General features: G+C 44.7%; 1 protein-coding gene across 5 annotated transcripts in view; it reads left to right on the top strand.

Annotated features, from left to right (window-relative positions):
* The window catches only part of TTBK2 (tau tubulin kinase 2), a 1138589-nt gene that overhangs the window by 782593 nt on the left and 333355 nt on the right, over positions 1-22641 (top strand). For all 5 annotated transcript variants that reach the window (XM_069638663.1, XM_069638662.1, XM_069638661.1 and 2 more), the window contains exon 12: positions 19734-19950. In XM_069638663.1, coding sequence (XP_069494764.1) covers positions 19734-19950 — 217 coding nt within the window. The remainder of the gene's footprint in view (positions 1-19733; positions 19951-22641) is intronic.

Here is a 22641-nt window from a genome sequence, read left to right as displayed (position 1 = left end):
TGGCAGACTTAATCTAGCTGGATCTGAGCTTGTTCCGAAGATACAGCCCTGATCAGCCAATTGTCCAGGTAGGGGTAGACGTGGATCCCTTCCCTCCTTAGACTCGCAGCCACTACCAACATTAGCTTGGTGAAGACCCTCGGGGCAGAGGTCAGCCCAAATGGCAGAACTCGAAATTGATAATGAGAGTCGCCATTTGCGAACCTCAGGTATTTCCTGTGTTTGAGATGGATTGGCACATGGAAATAAGCATCCTGAAGGTCCAGAGATACCAGCCAGTCCTGGAGCTGGAGGGCCTGAAGGATCTGAGAGAGAGTTACCATCTTGAACTTGTCCTTCCTGAGGAACTTGTTCAATTCTCGGAAGTCCAGGATGGGTCTCAGTCCTCCGTCCTTCTTTGGTATGAGAAAGTAGGGGGGAGTACCAGCCCTTGTTCCTGTCCGCTACAGGTACCGGTTCTATGGCACCTTTCTCTAGCAGGTCTATAATTTCCTGCAAGAGGAGCGGATCTGGAACTTTTAGAGAGCTGTGCCCCGGTGGATGACTGAGGGATGTGTAAAAAGGGTAGGCAGTAACCCTGGGCAACTGTCTCCAATGCCCAAGCATCTGACGTTATAGCCTGCCATTCCGTCAGATGGTGAGTTAACCTGCCCCCTACAGGTGTTTTGTGTGGAAAGAGTGGTTTGGGGGCAGCTGATGCAGATGCCCAGGGTAAAGAGGCACCTGCTGCTGCTGCGGCTTTAGTACTTTTGACCCGTCTCCTTTGGCCGCTTTGAGCCGACTGTCCTCTGCCTTTCCCGAATGCGGAATAATAGCGAAAGGACTTTCCTCTTCCAGAGGTTCCTGAAGGGCGAAAAGGAGTTTGGCGGATTGCAGCTCCTAACGATTTTGCCGCTGCTTTAGATGTCTGCAACTTTTCCAGACTGTCATCTGCCTTTTTTCCGAATAATGAAGAGCCGTCAAGGGGCATATTCAAAAGTCTGGCCTGTACATCTGGAGCAAAGCCAGACTTTCACAACCACGCATGCCTGCGGATTGTTGTACTTGCCGCCATGGCCCTGCTGATACTGTCAGCAGAATCGATGCCAGTTTGAAGTGACTCGCACATGGCATCTTTGCCATCTTTAATAATGTTAAGGAAGGCTTCCCTTTCCTCTCCTTCGGGTATGCAGTCAGCCACTGATGAAGCACACTCCCACAGTTTCTGACTGAACCTGGCGAGCGTACAGGTGGTGTTGATGGACTTCAATGCCATACTACAAGCAGAGAAGACTTTCTTTGCCATAGAATCGTACCTCTTGTCATCTCTATCCTGTGGGACAGTAGGGTAAGCGGTCCTGCTGCTTGATGAAGTTGCCGCTTGGACCACCAGGCTCTCCGGAGTCGGGTGTTTTGATAAGTATTCAGGGTCAGCTGCAGCTACCCTATACTTGGCTGACAATCTTTTATTGACAGCAGGGATAACTTCAGGAGTTTCCCAATTAGATGAAATCTTTCTTTGTAATGCTGCATGGAAGGGGGGGACCACAGTATCCTCCTGTGGACCTTTGTCCAATATGTCTGTTAGGTCATCCTGTTGAAAAACAGGCGAAGGCGCAGACCAACCCATAAATTCAATAATCCTTGCCATCAGGGTTCTATAGGGTGTTTCGGCATGTTCCCCTGGGTCTGGCTTAACAAATTCCACTTCTCGGGAAGTGTCCAGTCCACTTGCCTCATGTAATGACTCCTGTAGGTGTTTCAACCTTCTTTCCTCAGAGGTGAAATCCTCTGAAACAGGTAGTGTGGTCCTCTGCAACCCGAAGGTTTCCTGGTCGCAATCTTCCCCTTCTTCATAAATTGAAGATAATCCAGGGTACTCTGACCTCTGAAATGGTGTAAACCCCATTTCTAAGGCAGAAGGAGCCAAACTCGTCATTATTGGGCGAGAAAACTTCAATTTCGTCGACGCCGATGCGACAGGCTTCGAAGGCGCCGAGAAAACTGGAAGAGGCCTCGAAGAACTCGAGAGGATCGGGATCCTACTCGAGGATGTCGACGACTGTCTCGGTGTCGTGCCGGAGGCTCTTGGAATCACCGTTGGCTGTGGAGTAGCCGTGGTCTTCTCTTTCATCGGCGTCGATGGCGTCGAGTCGATCGACCGATGCGTCGAAGAACCCTTCGACAACGGCATCGATGGCGCCGATCCATGCGTCGAAGGGATCTTCGACAACGGCGTCGAAGACGGTGCCTTCTTACCCGATGGCCCGTGGCGCTCTCGGGTGGAATGTTTCGCCGGGAGAAGCGACTCGCGGCGTTTTGATTTTTTGGGTTTTTCACCCGGGGTATCGCCCTCAGCTGTCTTCGAGGGGGTCGAGGCTGCTTTCTCGAAGACGCTTAACATTTTCTTCCTGAATTCCTCCCACTCAGCCTGAGAGCTGTGTTTTGTGGGGCAGGAGACCCTTTCTGGGGAAACAGAAGACGACGAGGAAGGGGATCTTCGATGTCTCTTCTTTGAGTGTCTTGATCTCGACGAATGGTGGGAGCTACTTCGAGATCTGGAATGGGAATGTTTTCGATGGCGAGGAGACGAATGCCTCGACTCGGCCGAAGAAACCTTCGAGGAGGTTTTGACTGACTTACCTCTCTCGAACTTCCTCTTGCGCTCCTTCAAGGCTTTGGCCGTCATGGACATGCAGTCCTCACACTCCGAACAATGATGCTCGGCTCCCAAGCACCACAAGCAGATCCTGTGTGGATCCGTTATCGACATCTTTTTACCGCAGTATCGACATTTTTTGAAGCCGGATCACGGCGTTGTCGGTTCTGATGAAGATGCCATCGAGAATAAGTTGGTATATTCGAGTAGATGTAGAAGGTTTATCTGACTGAACTGAGCAACGATGTTCCGAGGCCCCACAAAGCGCGGAAAAACAGAACTGAGCAACGGGCGCCGGGCGTGGCTATTTATGGGCATGGTGATGTCGGCGCCGATATGGTGGCCGTCGAGGCTCAGCGCCCTCTACAGAAAAAAATTTCTGAGGCCAGCAAGCTGGAGACGAATTATCAAAGATAAGGAATACGTCGGAGGGCACAATCCCTTCGAAACTCATTTACTGCAGGTGGACAAACGCCGAGTCAGATTTAATAGATATAAAAAAGCATACTTTGCCTCATCCGGGGAAAAGAAACGGGGAGTAGCAATCCTGCTGAGCGATAGGGTTCCCCTAACAAATATCACGGTGAGGAGAGACCCTGGCGGTCGATACCTCTTGCTAAAGGGGCTATTCGTGGAAAAGCCCATCACCATTGTAGCAATTTATGGCCCCAACTCTGCCCAGAGCAAGTTCGTCTCTGAGCTGATTCTGAGCATTTTAACATTCAAGGAGGGATATGTTATCATGGGTGGAGACTTCAACATAGCCCCGGATCCCCAGATAGATAAAACCCTGCCTCCCACCAACTCGGACTTTGCGCAAGCGTTGTCTCTGGCAAAGCTGCTCAGGGAAACCGAAACGGTCGATGATGCATGGAGGCTGGCCAGTGCGGCATCAAGAGACTATACCCATTATTCATGTGCACATAAAGGCTACTCAAGAATAGACATGGTACTAGTCTCTGGGGTCCTGTACCCTTGCCTAAGCCAAATAGAGATTCACACCTGTATGATCTCTGACCATGCCCCGGTTTCTGCAAATCTCATTATAGCGGGACAAAAGCACCCTCCCCAGAGGCATTGAAAACTAAATGATTCCATCCTGTTAGATGACTGCATTAGAAGGGAGATTGGCAAAACAATAACCAACTACTTTAGGGAGAACACAGCCACTGGCTCACCCACAAACAGCATATGGGATGCCATGAAAGCAGTGGTTAGGGGGTCCCTTATCAGTGCAGGGCAGAACAGAGAAGGGTCTCGAATATCGCAGCAGCACAGCTAAATCATTATCGTTTACAAAACAGTTTTACTATAGCAAGGGGAATAAAGCGAATTGGGTACAAGCACACTAACTAAAAACAGTACACAGTAGGAAAAATATCCTGAGATTGATGGGGGTTAAGAGCAAGGCCCTATACACAGATGCGGATAAAATTGGGGAACTGGTGAGATATCATAAAGCAATGATGACCGGGTAGTCCACACCCCTAGCCGATCTTGCGGAGTACCTGCAACCGACCCGACCTCAAAACTTAGCCCAACTATCGCCCCTGGAATTACCCATTACAACGAAAGAAACTGTTGAAGCCATCAAATCCCTCAAGAACACATCGCCGGGCCCGGGTGGCTTATATGCAAAATGGCCCTTCACCTATCAGCCCTGTTTAACTCCTTCTTGGTATCTGGATCAGTTATAAAATCAATGGCAGAGTCGCTCACAGTCCTACTCCATAAGACAGGGAAAGACCCTGAGCAGGCCGCATATTATCGGCCGATAACCCTAATGAATAATGACGTGAAAATCTTTACAAAGATCCTGGCAGGTAGGCTGGTGGCGACTCTCCCAAGCATGATAGATCGGGACCAAACTGGATTCATACCGGGGAGGGGGACTCATGACAACATTAGGCGCACAATAGACCTCATGGAGAGTGCCCTTAAGAGGGGTGTGGGAAGGGCAGTCATATCATTAGACGCACACAAAGCCTTCGACCGGGTGGACTGGGGGTACATTCGGAAGGTGTTGGAGTACTTCGGCCCTAATTTCACAAAATGGGTGATGGCCAGCTATCAGAGGCCCACCATGCAGCTGCGGGTTAATGACACCAGATCGGAAGCAATAAGCATAACTAGAGGAACTCGGCAGGGGTGCCCCCTCTCGCCCCTGATTTTCGCCTTGTCCATGGAACCCTTTGTGGCCAGAATCAGGCAGAATCAGAGGATAAAGGGGCTCACCGTGGGAGACCATCAATATAAAATTGCTTTATATGCGGATGACGTTCTAATTACCGCAACTGACCTGGCCACTTCCCTTGGGCCCCTCTGGGTGGAAATTGAAGATTTCGGGGTGGTCTTCGGATGTAGGGTTAACCTAGACAAATCCTCAGCACTAGCAATTAATCTACCCAAGCAGCAAAGAGCTAGCCTCAGCCCCCTGATGCCAATCCCCTGGGCCAAAGAAGCAATCGGGTATCTCGGGGTACAGATCACTGAAGACCCGTCACGCCTGTATCTAAACAACTTCCTGCAGCTACTCAGCGGATTTCGCCAAGATCTAAAGCGCTGGAAGAACCAGGAAATATCCTGGTTTGGGCGAATTACAGCTCTAAAAATGAATCTAATCCCGAGGTGGTTGTATCACTGCACAGCCCTTCCAGTCCACGTTCTAAATACTGATCTGATCTCCCTGCAGAGGAAAATACAAGAATTTGTCTGTGGGGGGAAAAAGCCACGAATAGCAAGGAAAATCATGGTCCGCGGGAGGGCTCACGGGGGGTTGGGAGTCTCCGATGTAACCTGGTATGCCCACGCAACGCAACTCTCCCATGCATATACTTGGGCCCAAGTGGAGGATCAACCGAGGTGGAAACAGCTGGAGGAGGCATGGTGCCCAGTTCCCCTGCTGGACCTCCTGCACCTACCAAACATAAGACCTCAGACAAATGGGGGACCTCTGACAGCAACAAGCACAACCATCCGCAGCTGGAAAACCGCGGCACGGAAATGGGGCATTCGAGGCACAATAGGCCCACTCACGCACGTCTGGAACAACCAAGACTTCTCGCCAGGGAATCCACCACTGGGCTTCAAACCTTGGGAGGAAGGGGGATTATTGAAAATCTGTGATTTCTTGGAGGGCGGATCCCCCATAACGTTGGAAAGATGCAAAGAAAAGTTTGGTGTGGGTGAACGGGAAAGGTTCTATTATGCCCAGATCCGGCACTCCGACAGGGGAGTCAGGGAGAAAGGCGCCAGAGACTTAACAGCGCTAGAACTATCTCTATCATCCCCGTCTACAAAAGGAAGACCCTCAGCCCTCTATCAACTCCTGGACAGAACAGGCTCCACTAAAAAAGAAAGATGCATGCCTGAATGGGAGAAAGACCTGGGATGGGAAATAGAGGACTGGGGGAAAATCTGGACCAGATTACATAAGAGCACGCAATGCATCACGAACAGGGAAGGGGACTATAAATTCTGCTACAGATATTACGTAACTCCAGACCAAATAAACAAGGCCAACCCTGAAATTCCTGCGAACTGTTGGCGCGGGTGTCCTGTCTGAGGTACCCTATTCTACATGGTCTGGTCCTGCCCGAAAGCAGGAGGATACTGGAGAGAGGTAACAGAACACATCAAAGCAATCACGGGCTGTCCATCCCCTGGGACCCTGGGATTATTCTCTTGGGCGAAACAGGAGGAGGGGAACTCCTGCTCTCAGGCCCTATCCCCTGCTTGTGTACGCACCTCCTGCTGGCAGCAGAAATCGTGATGGCACGGCTTTGGAAAAATGCAGACGGCCCCTCGGCCGCATTATGGTGGTCCAAATGCTGGGAGATCACTGTAGCGGAAAAAATGACATCCATCTGCTCAGACCTCCTGAACAATGCCCTAAATGTGTGGGCGCCATTTATGGACTACGCAGAAAAGATCCTGGCTCTCACCAGAAGACCCCCCCCCCCCTCAACAAGATGGTTACACACGACCATGAGGAGCTAGTGAAGCTCATAAAGCGAGCAAACCCTTCTCGTGTTTCGGGCCCAAGGGGTGTTTCGAATGCTATGCTAAAAGAAAATCCGGAACAATGGGCCACACTGATGATAGAAAGCCCAAGGGAAGCTCAAAATGTACCTGTGTCATGGAAATCTGCAAATGTCATCCCAGTTTTCAAGAGTGGTAACAAGGACGACCCAAATAACTACTGTCCTAATGCCCTCTAGGACTTCATGGGCAAGATCTATGTCTCGCTCTTACTAAAAAGACTGAACGAATGGGTGCCAGAGAAGGGAGACCAGACCTGTTCCAGTGTGGCTTCGTAAGCAGACTGGGCACTACTCCACTGATCCTCTTGCTCTCGATACTGAAAGACCAAGTCAGCAGAACAAACTGTAAAATCTTCCTAGATTTCGTCGATTTAGCCAAGGCGTTTGGTAGTATAAACCGATAACTCCTTTGGAACAAACTGACAAATTTTAATTGCATGAAGACATGGTCGCCACCCTGAAGGCTCTGCACACAGACACCACCATGTTAGTGCGCCTAAACATTGGGGGGCTATTAATGGAAGAAATACAGACCAGTAGGGGACTCAAGCTTTCGCCAAGCCCTGGCACTCTTTAACCTCTACCTTTCTGACTTGGGTCCCTGTATGATGAAACCTAGATGCTTCCCACCAAAAATCTGAGGGGCTCATGTGGACTGCCTAATATATGAAGACAATTTAATTCTACCGGATCACACTGCAATAGGGCTGCAAAGGCAACTGAAAAGATTATCTGAATACGCGTATGAGAACGACTTGCAAATTAATTCCAGTAAAATGAAGATCCTAATCTTGGAAAGATGGAGTGGTAAGAAAAAACAGTCCTTCAACTGACTGCTCAGAGACTTAACCCTGGAAAAGGTGGATTTATTTAAATATTTGGGGATGAAAATCAGCAAAAGCTCAGTGGAAGTACACAACCCTTCACCCTTTAAAGTAAACCTTTTGGCTAACCAAGCGTTGGTGCTGAAACTGAGGTTTTGCCGATATTTAATGCTCCCATTGCTTGAGTTTTACAGGGGAAAGTTTGTGGCCATTCTGTCTTACGGTGCCGACTCTCTGCTACAGTTCCCAAAGAAACACTTGGCAAACCTGGAGACTAAGTTCTGGAAGCAGGTCCCGAGCCTCCCAAAAACAGTGCCAATTCAAGTAATTTGAAGAGAGCTAGGTCTCGCGTCACTAAAAGCAACAGCAGATTGGAAGGCTTTGATGTTCTTTGGTAAGTGCATGAAAGAGGATGCAGCCCCAATCCTGGCACTGATCAAGGCAGAGTTGGACAGAGGCCTTGAAAATGTGGTGTCAAGATGGGAGTCTGCTTGTAAAATCCTGTTAAATCAGCTCAGTGTCTCAGTTGAGGACATACAGTTGAACCCAAAGTTAAACGGAAGATGTGGGAAAGCGACTGAATCTTAACCTGCGACGAAGCAAATCAATACAAAATGTTCCAGAACTTATTAAATGAAGCTGGAACCCTGGGAAAGGTCCCAGTATACGCAAGGATATTTCCAGATCCACACTATAGGGCTCAATTCATGAGGATGAAACTAAATTTGTTCAGAATGAAGGACATTCTATCTATGAGAAACGGGTATGGGCTAAGAAATGGAACATGCAGATTCTGTAACAGAGAATGATCGTCGTAAAGCCTGCAACACATTTTCACGCTCTACACTGCTTTGACCGCTGCAAGGACAAGGACATTTATGCAATGTTTAGTTGGTGTCTCGACCCTATCAGCGGACGAATGGTGGACGTTACTGCTGAGGCAAAAGAAGACCTCATTGGAGCAGAAATATACAATGGCAAGTTAACCAAACAGGCAGCCTCTGATGCGTCTGTTATTTTGCTTTTTTGTTTTTGTTGATCGAGGAGGATTGCTTATGGTATTTTGGTAGACTAGCCCTAGACGTTCGTAGGGTGGGGCATGGGTGAGATGTAAGCTTGTAAGATTTTAGTAGCAAAGTTAGTTTTGAGAAAAAAAAGATGGATGTTGTAGTTATGGTACGTCGCTTTCTGGGTCTTGGATGTGGAGTCCTTCCTTGTGCGGGTCAGGGGATGTGGAGGGGCAGTGCAACCTGTGAGGTGCCTGTGAGGAGCTGGTTATTCTGAGATGTGACATCAATAGGAAGATTAATTGGATTTGTTTGACAGTTTTAGATTGGATTAAGGCAACACTTTCTGTGCATAGTACATGTGGTTGTATGTTGTGCGACCAATTGATTTGTTGTGGTTTCACCCAATTAGGTTAGTTGTAGAGCTATGTCTTCAGCAGTTTCCTAATTGTCAGGCGTTGTTTCCTGTTAAGGTTCAGGACTACAACTTCAGCTTTGCTTGACCTCATTGTCCTGTTAGGCTTTTAATGCTGGAATATCCTAATAATGCTGGAATATCCTAATGAAAGAAAGTGGGCCTTGTCCATGGTAGGAGTGGTGGATCATGCAGAGGATTTTAAAATGTCCTCTCCTTGGCGAAAAGCCAGTGTGTAATGCTTGTGAGATGTGTTTACATCCTTTTATCCAGACGAGGAATCTGGTGCTGCTTTTTGTACTCTTTGTAGTTTTTTAATGAGTACGTTTGGCAGTCCGAGAGGCGATTTGTATAGTCTAGTCTTGTTGGCAATAGAGATGGACAGCCATGGTTCTGTGGGTGAATTTCAAGTATCGTATGATATGCTTTAGAGTGCAGGGTTAGCAGTCAACTGCAATACAAGTATGAGTGAATTGTCCACGGTGGTCGAAACAATGTTCCCTTGATTCCAATGTTTCACTCTTGTTATAAGGATCTTGTGATTGATGGTGTCAAAAGCAGCTGAGAGGTCCAGCAGGATGAGTGTGCTCTGTGTTTTCATTAGTGTTCCAGATTTAGAATGGTGGATTCTGTACACCTAGATGGTCTGAAGCCATGTAGGGCCTTATCCTGGAGGTTGGCTGTTTTGATGAAATCCCCAGTTGGCCATATCACTTGTTCCAATATTTTCTCAATGAAATCAATGTTTTGGATGAGGCGGTAGAAAGCCGGAACATTGGAGTTGGCTGTGGATATTTTGAGCAGTGGTCTGTTGTAAGTAGCCTTTCAGAAGAGTTTGGACACACCCGAGTGTTGAAAAAATCATTTACAAAGGAGAGGAAAGGAGGCATCAGTTGTGGATGTTTTGGGATAGATTCGGACAGGTTGGGACGGCACGGGTCTGCTGGCGATCCTTTGGGGTTGCAGGAGTCGATGTTGGTGACGGTCCTCTGAAGCGGTAGAAGGTCAGTGAGGGACTGGGCATGGAGGAGAAGCGGATGGTGCATCATTGGATTTTGGAAGGTACTACCCTTTGTTATTCAGTTTCTCTTGAATTTTGAGAATCTTACTGTTAAATGGTCCGTGATACGATCACGTAGTTCTTGGGGTGGAGTGGGGGGTTTGGTTACAAGCTGTAGGGTTTTTTAATTCTTCAAGGATTTTAAACATTTTCTTATGGCACTGTTGTGCTGATTCTGTGTGTTAGGAAAAGCATGCTTTTTGTTAGGGTTTGATGACCTCCGCCCTATAAAAGAATAGCACTTTATAGGCTAGTTTGTTCTTTTGTATGTTCTTTCTCCAAATTTCATCAAGTTTACGATTTTCCTTTTTCATTCTCTTTAGTTTGGGGACCCTTTTAGCATTTTCTTCTTTTGGGAGTTATTAAAAGGTTTCTTTGGAAGCACGATGTCCAAGATGGATGTGATCCAGTTCTGAATGATGAGTTTCTCAAAGTGTAGTTATTGGTCTATCCATAGAGAATTATTTTGTGGCCTGGTTGTCTCCTTTCTCGGGCCAGATGTTGAAATCTCAGAATGGACTTTGGCGATTCATAGTACTCGGACAAACTCAACAATGCAAAGTTTGTCTAGGAGGAGGAAGCCTAGTGATGAGTTATGGGAGATAATGCAGGTAAGAGCAAGTGATTCGCAGTCTGGGTGGTTGCCAATGGTCACTGTTGAAACGCTCATAGATATTCTGTGCACAAAGGCTTTTCTCTCTCCTCTACTATGGGAGTTAGAACAATATTTCTAGTTTCTTGGTCCATTTCCTACTTCGGTTTTCTTTCTCGATGCTTCAACTGAAGTTGGATGGTTTCTTTCTACTCTTGCATTCAAACACATTGTCATTGATGTGCCGGAGAAAGGGGGTTTAGACTACATGTTTATGTTTAGGCATTTATAAAGCGCACCTGGTACCCGAAGGCTGATGGACGCAGATTTACACACAGAAAACATAGAACAGGAAAAGTCAGAGAGGCAGAAATCAGAGTATTTAGAAGCTGAAGCGCATGTAAAAGAAAAACACTCTAGGCAAAAAGCAGGGTCTTCAGCTGCTTCTTAAAACGTTATGCCGAGGCTATCATTCTTAGCATGGGCGAAAGGGCATTCCAAGCAATTGGAGCTGTTGCTTCAAATGACCCCTGCCGTGCCTTATTAGAGTTACTGCACGGGACTTTAAGAAGGTTGGTATTATCTGATCCTAAACTTGTGGCGTTGTTTCATGACAATGACTTCTGTCAAGTATAATGGCATTTGACCCATAATTCATTTGTAAGTAATAAGAAGAAGCCTAAACAAAACTCTTGCCCTGATTGGTAACCAGTGAAGGCTCCTTCTAGCCTCTGACACATGATCTCTTTTACTTAGGCCCTTCACTACTCTCACCGCCCCATTCTGGATCACCTGAAGGCGTTGAAACTACTTGCGAAATGCCTATCAATAGGCTACAACCATAATCCAATTTGGATCCGATGATGGCCCTAGCCAGGGTTTCTGAATTCTTTTTTCAGAAATGAAAGGGCGTAGGTGACGAAAGAGTTTGATGAAATACGAGGATGAGGAAATCCGATTGTTCACCTGGGCCTTCATATTCAGGTGTTTATCCAGGTATACACCTAGGGTCTTCACCTTGTTCAAGATCTGAATAACACAATTATCCACATTGAAACTCTTATAATCGGCCCCCAGTTTGTCCAATTTACTGGGTGAGCCCACCAAAAGAAGTTCAGTTTTAGCACTATTCAGGTACAGCCCATTGTAACCATCCAATTTTGGATTTTAAGATAAATTGTATTAATGAAGGCTTCATCCTCTTGATGGATGCCCGAAAAGGGTTAAACACATTGCGTATCATCTGCATAATTTGCAAATATGATCCCCTCCTCTTCCAACATCTGGAAGAAGGGGATCATAAAGATGTTCTAAAAGCATGGTGACACGCATGCTCCCTCTGGGACACCATAGAGCAGAGTCATAGGATCGGCTTCTGCCAACTCGTTGGCCACTCTGACTTGTCTGTCTTTCAAGAAAGAGGATATCCATTGAATTGCTTCCTCAGAGAAATATGCGTTCTCCCTTAGCCTGGTGGACAAGATGGAATGATCCACCAGGTCAAAATCCGCTGAAAAATCTAAAATCATTAGGAGAGCAATCTGTGCCTTATCCATACCTTGAAGGAGGTGAGATTTGAGGGCAAGAAGGGCCGTCTCTGTTCCGTGGTTAATGCGAAAACCTGATTGATATTTGTGCAAAATTTGATTCTGTTCCAAAAATACGGATATTTGGTTATATGCGACACAATCTAGAATTTTTAATAGAAAAGGGGTGTTAGTGATCGGTCTATAGTTGGGTGGTGTTAATGGACACAGATTGGGCTTCTTCAAGAGAGGCGTGAACCACGCATTTTTTATATCATCTCACACCTGATTAAGCTGAAAAGAGGCATTGACAAATTTGGTGAGTGCCGGGATCAGAATGGGTAAGCATTCCTTTATAATAGAGGAGCAGGAGTCTCATTTGCAGCTTGTACTTTTGAGTTTGCTGATTGTTTTGGCTAATTCATCTTCAGAGATTGGCATAAATCTGAAAACAGGTGATTCTTTATCCTTGGCAGTCAGACAATGTATATTATCTTCCTGTCCTTTTATGTTCAGGGCAAGTTTTTTTAATCTCTATTGTTTCTTTAATGTTTACTAATTTATTGGACATGGCTAGTTGAATTTCAGTACACCATGCTTTATTTTTAACAATAGAGCCTTGTATAGGTCCTGGAATGTGTGATTGTTCTTTTAGAATTTTAAAAAGCTCTTTACAATCAGATTTAGCATTTATGATTCTGTCATTCAGTGACTCCTTTTTTGCTATAAAGATTGCTTTTTTAGATTCCGCTGCAATAGTTGGATATGCTTCTAGGTTGTTTGGAGCTCTGCATTTTCTCCATGCATGGAATAGTTTGTTTTTCTTAGCTTTAAGTTCCATCAGGTCATTAGAGAACCAATTGTTTCCATGTTCTGTTATTTTCACTTTGTTTTAATGGGAGCGAACTTCTCTGTAGCTGAGTTCATCATTATGGCTGACATCTCTTCAAAATTAGTTACATTTCCAATATTGGTGTTCAGGGCCTCGGCCCAGGGACCCAAGGTGTCTTTATTCAATTTTGTATGACTTCTCCTAGCTACAAGTGATTTAGGCTGGATAGCTCTTTCGTTAAAAAATCCAACTTGTGATTGGAAGCATATGCAAAAGTGATCTGAGCAGGGGCAAGGCCACACATCTACATTATTCACCATCACGTTAAGGGTGGAAACCCAATCGAGGGTGGAAACCCAATACAAGTTATGACCCTTAACTTGAGTGGCATCTAACATGATGGGAGAAACCCAAAGTGTCAAGTGTATTCTCCATTGTTTTGGCAGTAGTGTCTAAATCACTGCCCAGCCAGAGATTAAAGTCTCCTAACAGGACGGGTTTTGTTTTCTGTTTCAGGAATGATAGGAGCAGACTATTGTGAAGTGCTGGAAATGTAGCGTCGGCTGTAGGGGCTTGGACTTAGTAGTTTGTAATTCTGTAGTTTGAGGAAAAGTCTCTTGCTGTAAAGTAAAGCAAGGTGGCTCAATGCTTGCATCAGATTGTGTAATTGAAGAGTTGCAGTCTTCTCTGTTTTTTCACATTTCACTTGAGCAAAGGATGACACTGCAGCTCTCTGGTAAATGTTAAAGGGATTTGTACTGCGCACCGTCACCAACGGAGTTGGTCGCCAGGCGCTCTGGCGGATCTGCAAAAGAGAAGGCGGGATGGGTTAGTAAGGTAAAGAGCCAGTAGGATAGTGAGAGGGGTGGTGTGCTGTTGGCAGCTTCAACTCTGTATACCCCGTGTGCTGAGCTTTGGTGCGAGTATCGGATCAATGTCAATCCTTGTGTGCTGTTGGTGCAGTTTGTGTTGTTGCGGTGAGGTGAAGTGCATGCAGCTTTTTTTTGTTTCTTTTTTTGGTTAGTGGTTGATATGGTTAAGAAGTAATCTTCACAGTATGCTTAAGTGCAATGATTTCACGGGTCCTTCATGGAGAGGCCCTGGTCTCACAGTAGCCTCTGTTTCAGCATACAATGGACAGGTGTGTATACCACACCTAGGTTCGATTGCACTGCCATTTTGTGGAGAGGTCTGGACTTCACGATAAACGAAGAGTCGCCTTACAGCATGCAAAGACAAAGGCTATCCCTAGTTATGACAGTCCTGCATAGTGGGAGAAAGGTCTAGGCTCCACAGTGGATGGGCTTCAGCATATAACGGACAGAGACAGGGGCACATCCGAACTTGGGAGTCCTGCCTAGTGGGGAGAGGGACATTCAACATTCCATCCAGTGCTGCACGTGTCATCATTCATAACTCTAGATGTGTCACTTGTCAACCTTTACAACTCCAAGCAGGCATGGCAACTGCCAAACATCCAATTGAGATGTGTTGCAAGCCAACATCCCCAATCCCATTCAGACACGCTAGATGCCACCATTCATATTTCCAAGTGTATTGCTTGTGAGTTTCCACAGCTCTGACCAGGTCTTCAGTCTTGACTGTCCTCCTCTTAATGCGTATCTCTCATTGTGCCGTCTGATGAGTCGTGGAATGCGTTCCTTAAGCCCGGTTTGTATTCGATTGCTTGCTGAGAGCCGGGATTGGTTTCTAAATTAATCATTGTTTTATCAGTGTGTGTGTTCTTGTGGGTGGTCTTTGGTTACACATTGAAGAGCCAGGATTTGAGCAGTTTCCTGAATAGTTGATGGTTATTTGTTCCGTATCTCCGTTGGGAAGCCGTTCGAAGTTTTCGGAGCCTGGTGAGAGAAAGAGGATCCTCCAAGTTTTCTTTTGTTGTATGGTTTTGGGTCCAAGCGGATGTCGTTGCTTTATCTGGCGTTCTTGTTGGCTGATGTAGGCGTACTTTATCTCTGAGGAATTTGGTGCCTTAGTTGTGTATTGCTCTGCGTGTGGTGCACATTGATTTGCATTGTATTCGTTGCCTTATTGGTAGCCAGTGTCGTTTTTTTTTTTTAGTGCTTGTGTGATATGTTCTCTTCGGGATAGTTTGAGAAGGAGTCTGGCTGCCGCATTTTGTATGCATTGTAGTTTTTGTAGTAGTCGGTCAGGCATACCCAGGTACAGGCTGTTGGCGTAATCTACTCTGGACATGACAAGAGCTATGATGGTAAGTGTTTTGTTGGTGAATGATAGGAATGGTATGATCCTTTTTGCCGCTCGCAGGAGAAAGAAGCATTTCTTGAGTAGAGCGTTTACTTGTGGCTCTAGGGTGAGCTTGTTGTCCATCAGGACACCCAGGTTTTTTACAATTGATCAACGGTACTTGGATCGTACTGAGTTCTTTTGGCCAGGGGATGTAGTTGTTGTCTCCTGTTTTTTTTGTGACAATCATTATCTGTTTTGCTTGGGTTGATTTTGAGGTGGTTCAAGTTCATCCAGTTGAATATATCTCAGAGGCAGTTCTCTAGTGTAGTGTTCTTTTCTCAGGAGTCTTGTATTTTGAAGATTATTTGTGTTTCGTCAACGTAGTTGTAGCAGGAGAGGCCGTGTCTTTGATGATTTTGATTAATAGGTATAGATAGATGTTGAATGAGAGCGGGGAGACAGATGATCCTTGTGGTACTCCACATGTGGAGTCTCTTGGGTTGGACTTGAAAGGTTTCATCCATATGGTTTGCATTCTGTTAGGAAGGATGTGATCCATAATAGGGCGGTGTCTGTTATTCCCAGTCCTTCTAATCTCATTATGAGGATGTCATGATTGACTATGTCGAATGCTGTGGATAGATCTAGAAGTATGAAGGCAGTATTGTTGTCAGAGTCTGCGTTACTGTCAGGTTTCCTTCTCTTATTTAAGTTTCCTTTTCATTATTTATCCTTTTCAGATTAGCTTTGTGTGGGTGGGAAGTTTTCCATTATAGTTGGTTAGGCCTTAACTTAATGATTCAGAATCCTGGTTCTGACCCAAGGCAAGATGGAGCCTCACAGTGACAGCTCTGATTGGCTAGAAGACAATGCTGAACAACAATGAACATTCTAAACTGTCACTCTGTGCCTTTCATCATCAAAACCCCATCTGAGAGGACGTGTTCAGTGGCTGCTCCTGCTTTAGTATTAGGCCTGGTGGATTTTATCCTTCAGATCTCAGCAGTTGAGCGGCTACTTTCTTGGGGGTTCAGGAGAAGTCTTCAGCTGGCAGGAATTCGTTTTGGAAGATAGGAAAAGCAGGAAATCTTTGTGAATTCGCTAAGGAGATAAGTGACTTTATTTCTACTGTAAATCTGTTCATCTTAAATACAGTCTCCTTGAAAATTCGTTAAAAGTAGTGTTTCAACTAAAACAATTGAACTATCGGTGTACGCTTGTGTTTCCAGTGCGGTGTTCCTTAGCGCGAGATTTTGACTGTAACGTGCGTATTCAAGTGAGCGCGTGCTTTCTAGCGTTTGTATTCCGAGCGCGAGCAGAGGTTGGTCTCGTGCCATTTTAAAAGCGCGTGTGAAATATAAAGCGCGTGTGAAATACAATGCGCGTGTGATTTTTAGCGCGAGTATACAAAGCGCGTGTGAAGTATAAAGCGCGTGTGAAATACAATGCGCGTGTGATTTTTAGCGCGAGTATACAAAGCGCGTGTGAAATACAATTCGCGTGTGAAATATAAAGCGCGTGTGATTTTTATCGCGTGTGTACAAAGCGCGTGTGAAATACAAAGCGCGTGTGATTTTAAGCGCGAGAATCTGTTCGTCGCGTGCCTTGGGAGTGCGCGTGTGTTTTTTTTCCATCGCGAGTAATTTTGCGCGTGCCAATCACTTCGTTGCTTTTGAACTCAATAGCGCGGGTGTTCTTATTTCGCGTGTCTCGCAGGAGAATATTATTGCGCGTGTGGACCATTGCGCGTGTGAATTGTTGCGCGTGTGGATTTTTGCGCGTGTGGATTACTTGGATCGCGCGTCTTCATCCGTTTGCGCGTGTTCTTCAACCAGGAAGATTTCTATGTGAAGTTCAACGATTAATGGAAATAACCTGCGTGTGCAGTTAGCACGTTTTTTCCTCTTTCTTCAAGGATTCAAAGACTCAAGATAATTATAAATAGTTTGAAAAGTTTTGATATTACAAGAAAAAACATTTTAAAGACAATCTAATTGAACTACCAGTGCAAGTTGGAAAAAGACAAACAAAGAACTAAAACTTCCAGTTTTGCCTAATGTAAGAAGTTGCTGGGAATTTCTAGTATCGCAAGTAAGAGAGATTTTCAGCTTCTTATCCGCTTCTCTAAGAAATTTCAAGAGAAGAACCAGGTAGGATTCTCAATTATTAGTTAAGGATTAATTACTTCCCATTCATAAGGTTAAGTAAGTGAATTAAGAAAGTGTATATGTTATTCTTTATCCTCTGCAGGTTCAGCACTGATTAGCCTTGACGCAGTCTGCCTGGTGTTGTTTTGTTGTCCCATTCCCCCTTTCCCTTTGGGGTGTAGTTTACAGAGCTGTATTGAAAACTAGTTCTGGGAAATACATCTCAGGGGGATTGTCGGGGGTTCAGCAGCTTCCGCGGATACAGGACCTCTCAGCCTGACAGATTGCTTTTAGGTCGTCCCATATAGCGAGGAGAGCTGATTCCGTTCCTCTCATAGGCCTGAAGCCAACTTGTGCTAAACGTTCGTTTCTAGCAGTTTGGCTATGTACGGGATATTGGAGATGGGTCTGTAGTTGGATAAGCCTTCTACATTTCCTGCTGTGTCTTGGAGTAGCGGTCTAATGTACGCCGATTTGAAGGCCTGTGGTACTTTACCCTTTGCGATTGAAAGTTTGAGGCCATTCCTGTGGTATTCCATGGATGTTCCTTGTATGAGAATAGATTTGTATATGTCCGGGGGGCAGGGGTCTTCGGGAGAGCCTGATTTGTTACTTTGATTTACCAGTTTGACGAAAGTCTACACTGATATTTCTGGAACGTTTCGTAGTTTGTTCAGAGGTTCCTCGTGAGGATAGGTGGGGTCTGTAGTGGGGGTTGCGTGGTCTGTTTTGTATGGTTTGTTGGATGGTAATGATTTTATTTTTGAAGTGGTCTCCTAGGTCATTAGAAAGTTTTGTTGATGGATTTGGTGTGTAGTTGCATCCAGATGGGTTTTTTATTTCGTTTATTATTTTGAAGAGTTCTTTATGGGTGTTTGGTGCTTTGAAGATTTGGTTATCGTAGTGTTTCCTCTTCGCTTTTTGTATTTCCTTTTTGTATGAGCAGATCTGTTGCAGAAATTTGTTTGTTTGCAGCGTTGTTGTTGGTCCTCCATTCTGCTTCTAGTTTTCGTTTTTTTCTTTTCATGGCGCTGAGTAGAGGAGTGAACCATTTGCCCATTGTTTTTTTACGTGAGGTGGTGGAAGGTTTTTCTTTTGTGATGTCGTCTAGGGTTGTTGTGATCCAGGTGTGGAGTAAAGCTCGTTTTTTTTTTGTCCATGTCGGCTTCTTCCATAGTTGTTGCCTGTGGTTTGTTGAATTCTAGGAATTCATTTAGGGTTGAATTTTTTATGGTTTTCCAGTTTCTTTTCATGGTGATTGATGGTCTGTTTTGTTGCTTGTTTACTGGAATGGCCATTGTGATTATGAATGGAATGATGAGGTGGTCGCTCCAGAGTATTTGAATTGGGGTGCCGTGGTAATGGATTTATTATTGGCGAAGATTGCATCAAGTGTATGCTCCTCAGAGTGTGTCGCTCCTTTGATTAGTTGTTGTGAGTTTAGTGCTGCTAGTTGGGCGGGTAAAGATTTTGTGTGGTTGTGGTTTCTTCATCAAACCAGATGTTGAAGTCTGAGGATGATCAGATGATGGTGATTGCTTCTGTAAAGGCGTCTACGAAACTTGCATCATAGGTTGGTGGTCTGTAAATCGGTATGAATTTCAGGTTTGTTATGGGGTTTACTGATAGGCTCAGTATTAAGGATTTGCATTTATCAATGGTTAGTGGATCTTCCAGTTTGATAGCCAGGTGTTCCTCGTGGATGATTGCCAGTCCCTCCCCCCCCTCTTTTATTTTTCCAGTTTGCTTGGGTGCATTTGAGGTTTTCCGGCAGGCAGTTGTTGAGGGTGATCTTGTAAATGTCGTCTAGCCATGTTTCGGTGACGAATAGGATGTCAATACCTCCGTCAGATAGGAGGTTGTATATTTCGGTTGAGTGTTTGGACATTGACCGTGCGTTTATTAAATTACAGTGGGTCGGGGAAAATATGGAATGTTCATCTAGCGGCTACATAATAATTGCGTGTGGAGGTGGGCCCTCTAAATTATTCTACACAACCTACTGCCAGGACTAAAATGCAAAACGTGTTTCTCTAGTACACAACCCCACTTTCCAAACCATTTCAGTTAAGCATCCATTCCTCCACACACCTTGCCCTCCCCTGTTCTATACTTTTTGCTGATTGATTCCATGGTATCTTGGCAGTTATTCATCTAGGCATATAAATACATTGAAAATCTTAAAGCTGGACAATCACTGTTTTATGATAATCTCCTCTTTGCTCTAGGTGCCAGCTATGAATCATTTAGATAATGTGTCTTCTGATAAAGCCTAACGGTAACACGATTCCTTCAATAGAACTTATTTTTATTATAATGCAGCAAACACTTTCAGCACATCAGTTCCATTTATAAATGATTTTTGCAATAAATTAGCCACATGCTCATGATGAAAGTGGTCTTGTATCCAATATGTCACTTTCCTTTGCTCTTCTATTCAGAATCGCCAATGCCACCCCTATCCCCGGAGACTTATTGCGGGAAAACACAGATGAAGTATTTCCTGATGAGCACCTCAGTGACGGGGAGAATGGAATCCCAATTGGCGTCTCTCCAGAGAAGATACCAGGATCACCTGGGCATATGCGTCTTCAAGAGAGAGATGTTTGGGAGGAGATGGACGCCAACAGGAACAAGATAAAACTAGGGGTCTGTAAGGTAGGCAAACTTACTACCTGTCTTGAGAGGTTTCAGTCAAACAACCTACATCTTAAAGATGAACGCTTTCTGTGAAATAAATATTTCTTCTGATTTCTCAACTGCACATTCATGAAATGGTTCCGCTTGCACCTTAAAGATAAGCTTGCATGTTCTTTTCAATAAAATAAAATATTTTTCCGATTTCATCCTGTGCATCAGTGAAATTCTTCACCTTCTCAAAATACTGAAATAATATGTGCCAAGATTTTGTTGAATCCATTTTGAAAAATGCATTCTAATGTTAGGATGCGTAAATGTTTTTTCATGTAAATTAAGCAGAAATCGACATGAAATTTCCACTACATTGTTAGACTTGTTCACTGGCCTTGCCTGTTCTGAATCACCTCCAAATATTATTTTGGAAGTGTGAAGCAGCCATATTATTCATATGATGCTATGCATTGTATTCTGTACCAAAATGCTTACAGATACAGTTCAAAAGCTTTGAGCAGCTCAAGCAAATAGGTTTTTAACATCAGAATGTTTCATGAATTGCCAGATCTTTCAAAACACAGGATTGATATATAGCTGTCATACAGATGCTTTTCAAAACTAGTGTGGCCAAAAGTATTGCTTACAATTGTCATCCATGAACTAGAGTACTGTGTCCTGTTCTGTCCTATCTGGATCAGTGTTAAACAAGCCCAAGTTAGTCCACTACTATATGGATGCGGCTATAAAGATAGCTATAAAGATAGAGGTTTAAGGGGACATGACAGTAGCGGGGAGGAAGAAGAAAGTTCAAAACTGAGGCTGAGGCTCGGGGTAAGGCCCGGGTAAAAAAGACGATAAGCCAGCAGCTCTATTATTCTATTGAATTACTGTGAAAGAGGTCATTATGTGGCTAAAGTGTCATTTTGGCATTCACCATATTTGGTTGGCAATACGAAAGTAAGAATGTTGATTATTTATTCTAGAATTATATTCTATCTAATGGCTTACTGTTTATCAAGTTTTATGCAGAGGATATTTTATATATACATTTTAGTAGTGCTGCAAGATTTATCCTTGGCCTCAAGCCCAGGGACCGTATTTCTCCAGCCCGAAAATCTCTCGCAAGGATCAAATTCAAGATCTGCATCATCCATAAGGCTTTCTGAGACCATGCTTTCTCCAACCTTCTCTCCCTAAATACTTCCCTGCTAGAATCCTTCGTTCCTCTAACTCCAACTCTCTGCTTGTCAAACATTTTCCCAAGCAGAGAGTGGTAGGCGCTCTCTCCTGCTGGTTCCTTTTTGGAACAGCCTCTCAGACTTGAGCCAGACCTCTTTATAATTCCGGAAACCTCCCGTGGGACGCCCCCACCCTCGCACTTAAACCAGCGGTTCCTCCCCAGGCACCGTAGGCACTTCTCTCCCCAACTCTCACTAGCACTTGCCCATGCCTTCTCCCCCCCCCCGCTTCTTGAACTTCTTCTCACAGCACTTGCCCGTCCAAATGCCACAAGGTCTAGTAGGACCACGATTATATTCTTCTGCTTTTTGCCATCCTTGCCATTATGTATTTTCTTCCCCTTGTTCCCTCCGCATTGTACCTTGTGGCGCATTGAAACAATATTCTGTTGTACAGGCGCCCAACAAATGCTCAATAAATAAATTACGTTTCTGACATCTACATGTGTTTTGGACAATATTTATATTTTTTTGCACATGCAGCTCAGTCGTCCCATGGCAAAATAAATACTCTTTATAGTAAACTTTTCAGAGCAGAGGATTAAAAAGAGGGCTTTGCACCAAACTCTTCCAATTTTCTAACAAGCGCAACACTATTTTATCTATTGTATAAACTTGTCTAATTCTCAGATTTTTTTTATTGCCAATCGTCACTGCAGGTGGGGCTAGACTTTGACTATCTAGACAGAGTAGGCGCTCACATTATTAGAGTTTACTAATCGGAATGTTACTAAATAATCTCCCTTTTGGTCACCTACAAGGGACTATAAAGGGTTGTTAGGCTTAATGAAAAAAAGATAGTCTAATGTGACTCACCTCACACTGACATTCCTAACCTAAACACTGTCATCAAGCTGTGTTCAGATGGCGACAAAACGCAGGGGTAGCTGACACAAACATGTACACTGTGGCTGTTGGTCACCTGAGACGTCCACCTGGAGAATCACTTTTAACTTTGGTGAAATCTCTACTCCTAGAGTAAATGCCCTATATATGATCCTCTCTGAGAGATGGCGCTAGGTACTACACCTTGTATATAATATAGATATTAAGAGATAGTCCTACAACACATAGATCTTCAGCATGGGCTTGGCAGGGTCTTAGTCTTTCCCATCACAAATTCTAGGTATGTTAATTTGAACCACACCAGGGTTATTACACTCTCTGATAGGAGGTTGGGATTTCCTATAACCACAATCAATATGCACTATCGAGAATAGTTGGACAGTGCTCAAAATCACATCCTGGAATTGGCTGCCCAAGGATCACCAGTAACAGCTTCTCCTACGGGTCAAAGTGGAAAGATGGAAGGTTTCCAATTCCAGGCACTTAAGACATTACTAGGACCTTGCCAAACCAGGCATGTAGAAATATCCAAATGTTACTCAGTGAAACTAGTGCTTTTGCCTCTAGCAGCTTACTCAAAGGTAGCCTCCCTGCAAAAGCCTAGCACCCTAGCCATGATCATGCCCACAGG

This window comes from Ambystoma mexicanum, chromosome 14 (genome assembly GCF_040938575.1).
Source record: "Ambystoma mexicanum isolate Mex_15411 chromosome 14, UKY_AmexF1_1, whole genome shotgun sequence".
NCBI lineage: Eukaryota > Metazoa > Chordata > Amphibia > Caudata > Ambystomatidae > Ambystoma > Ambystoma mexicanum.
The sequence above is the reverse complement of the archived record's forward strand: the minus strand, read 5'-3'. Positions and strand labels throughout refer to the sequence as shown.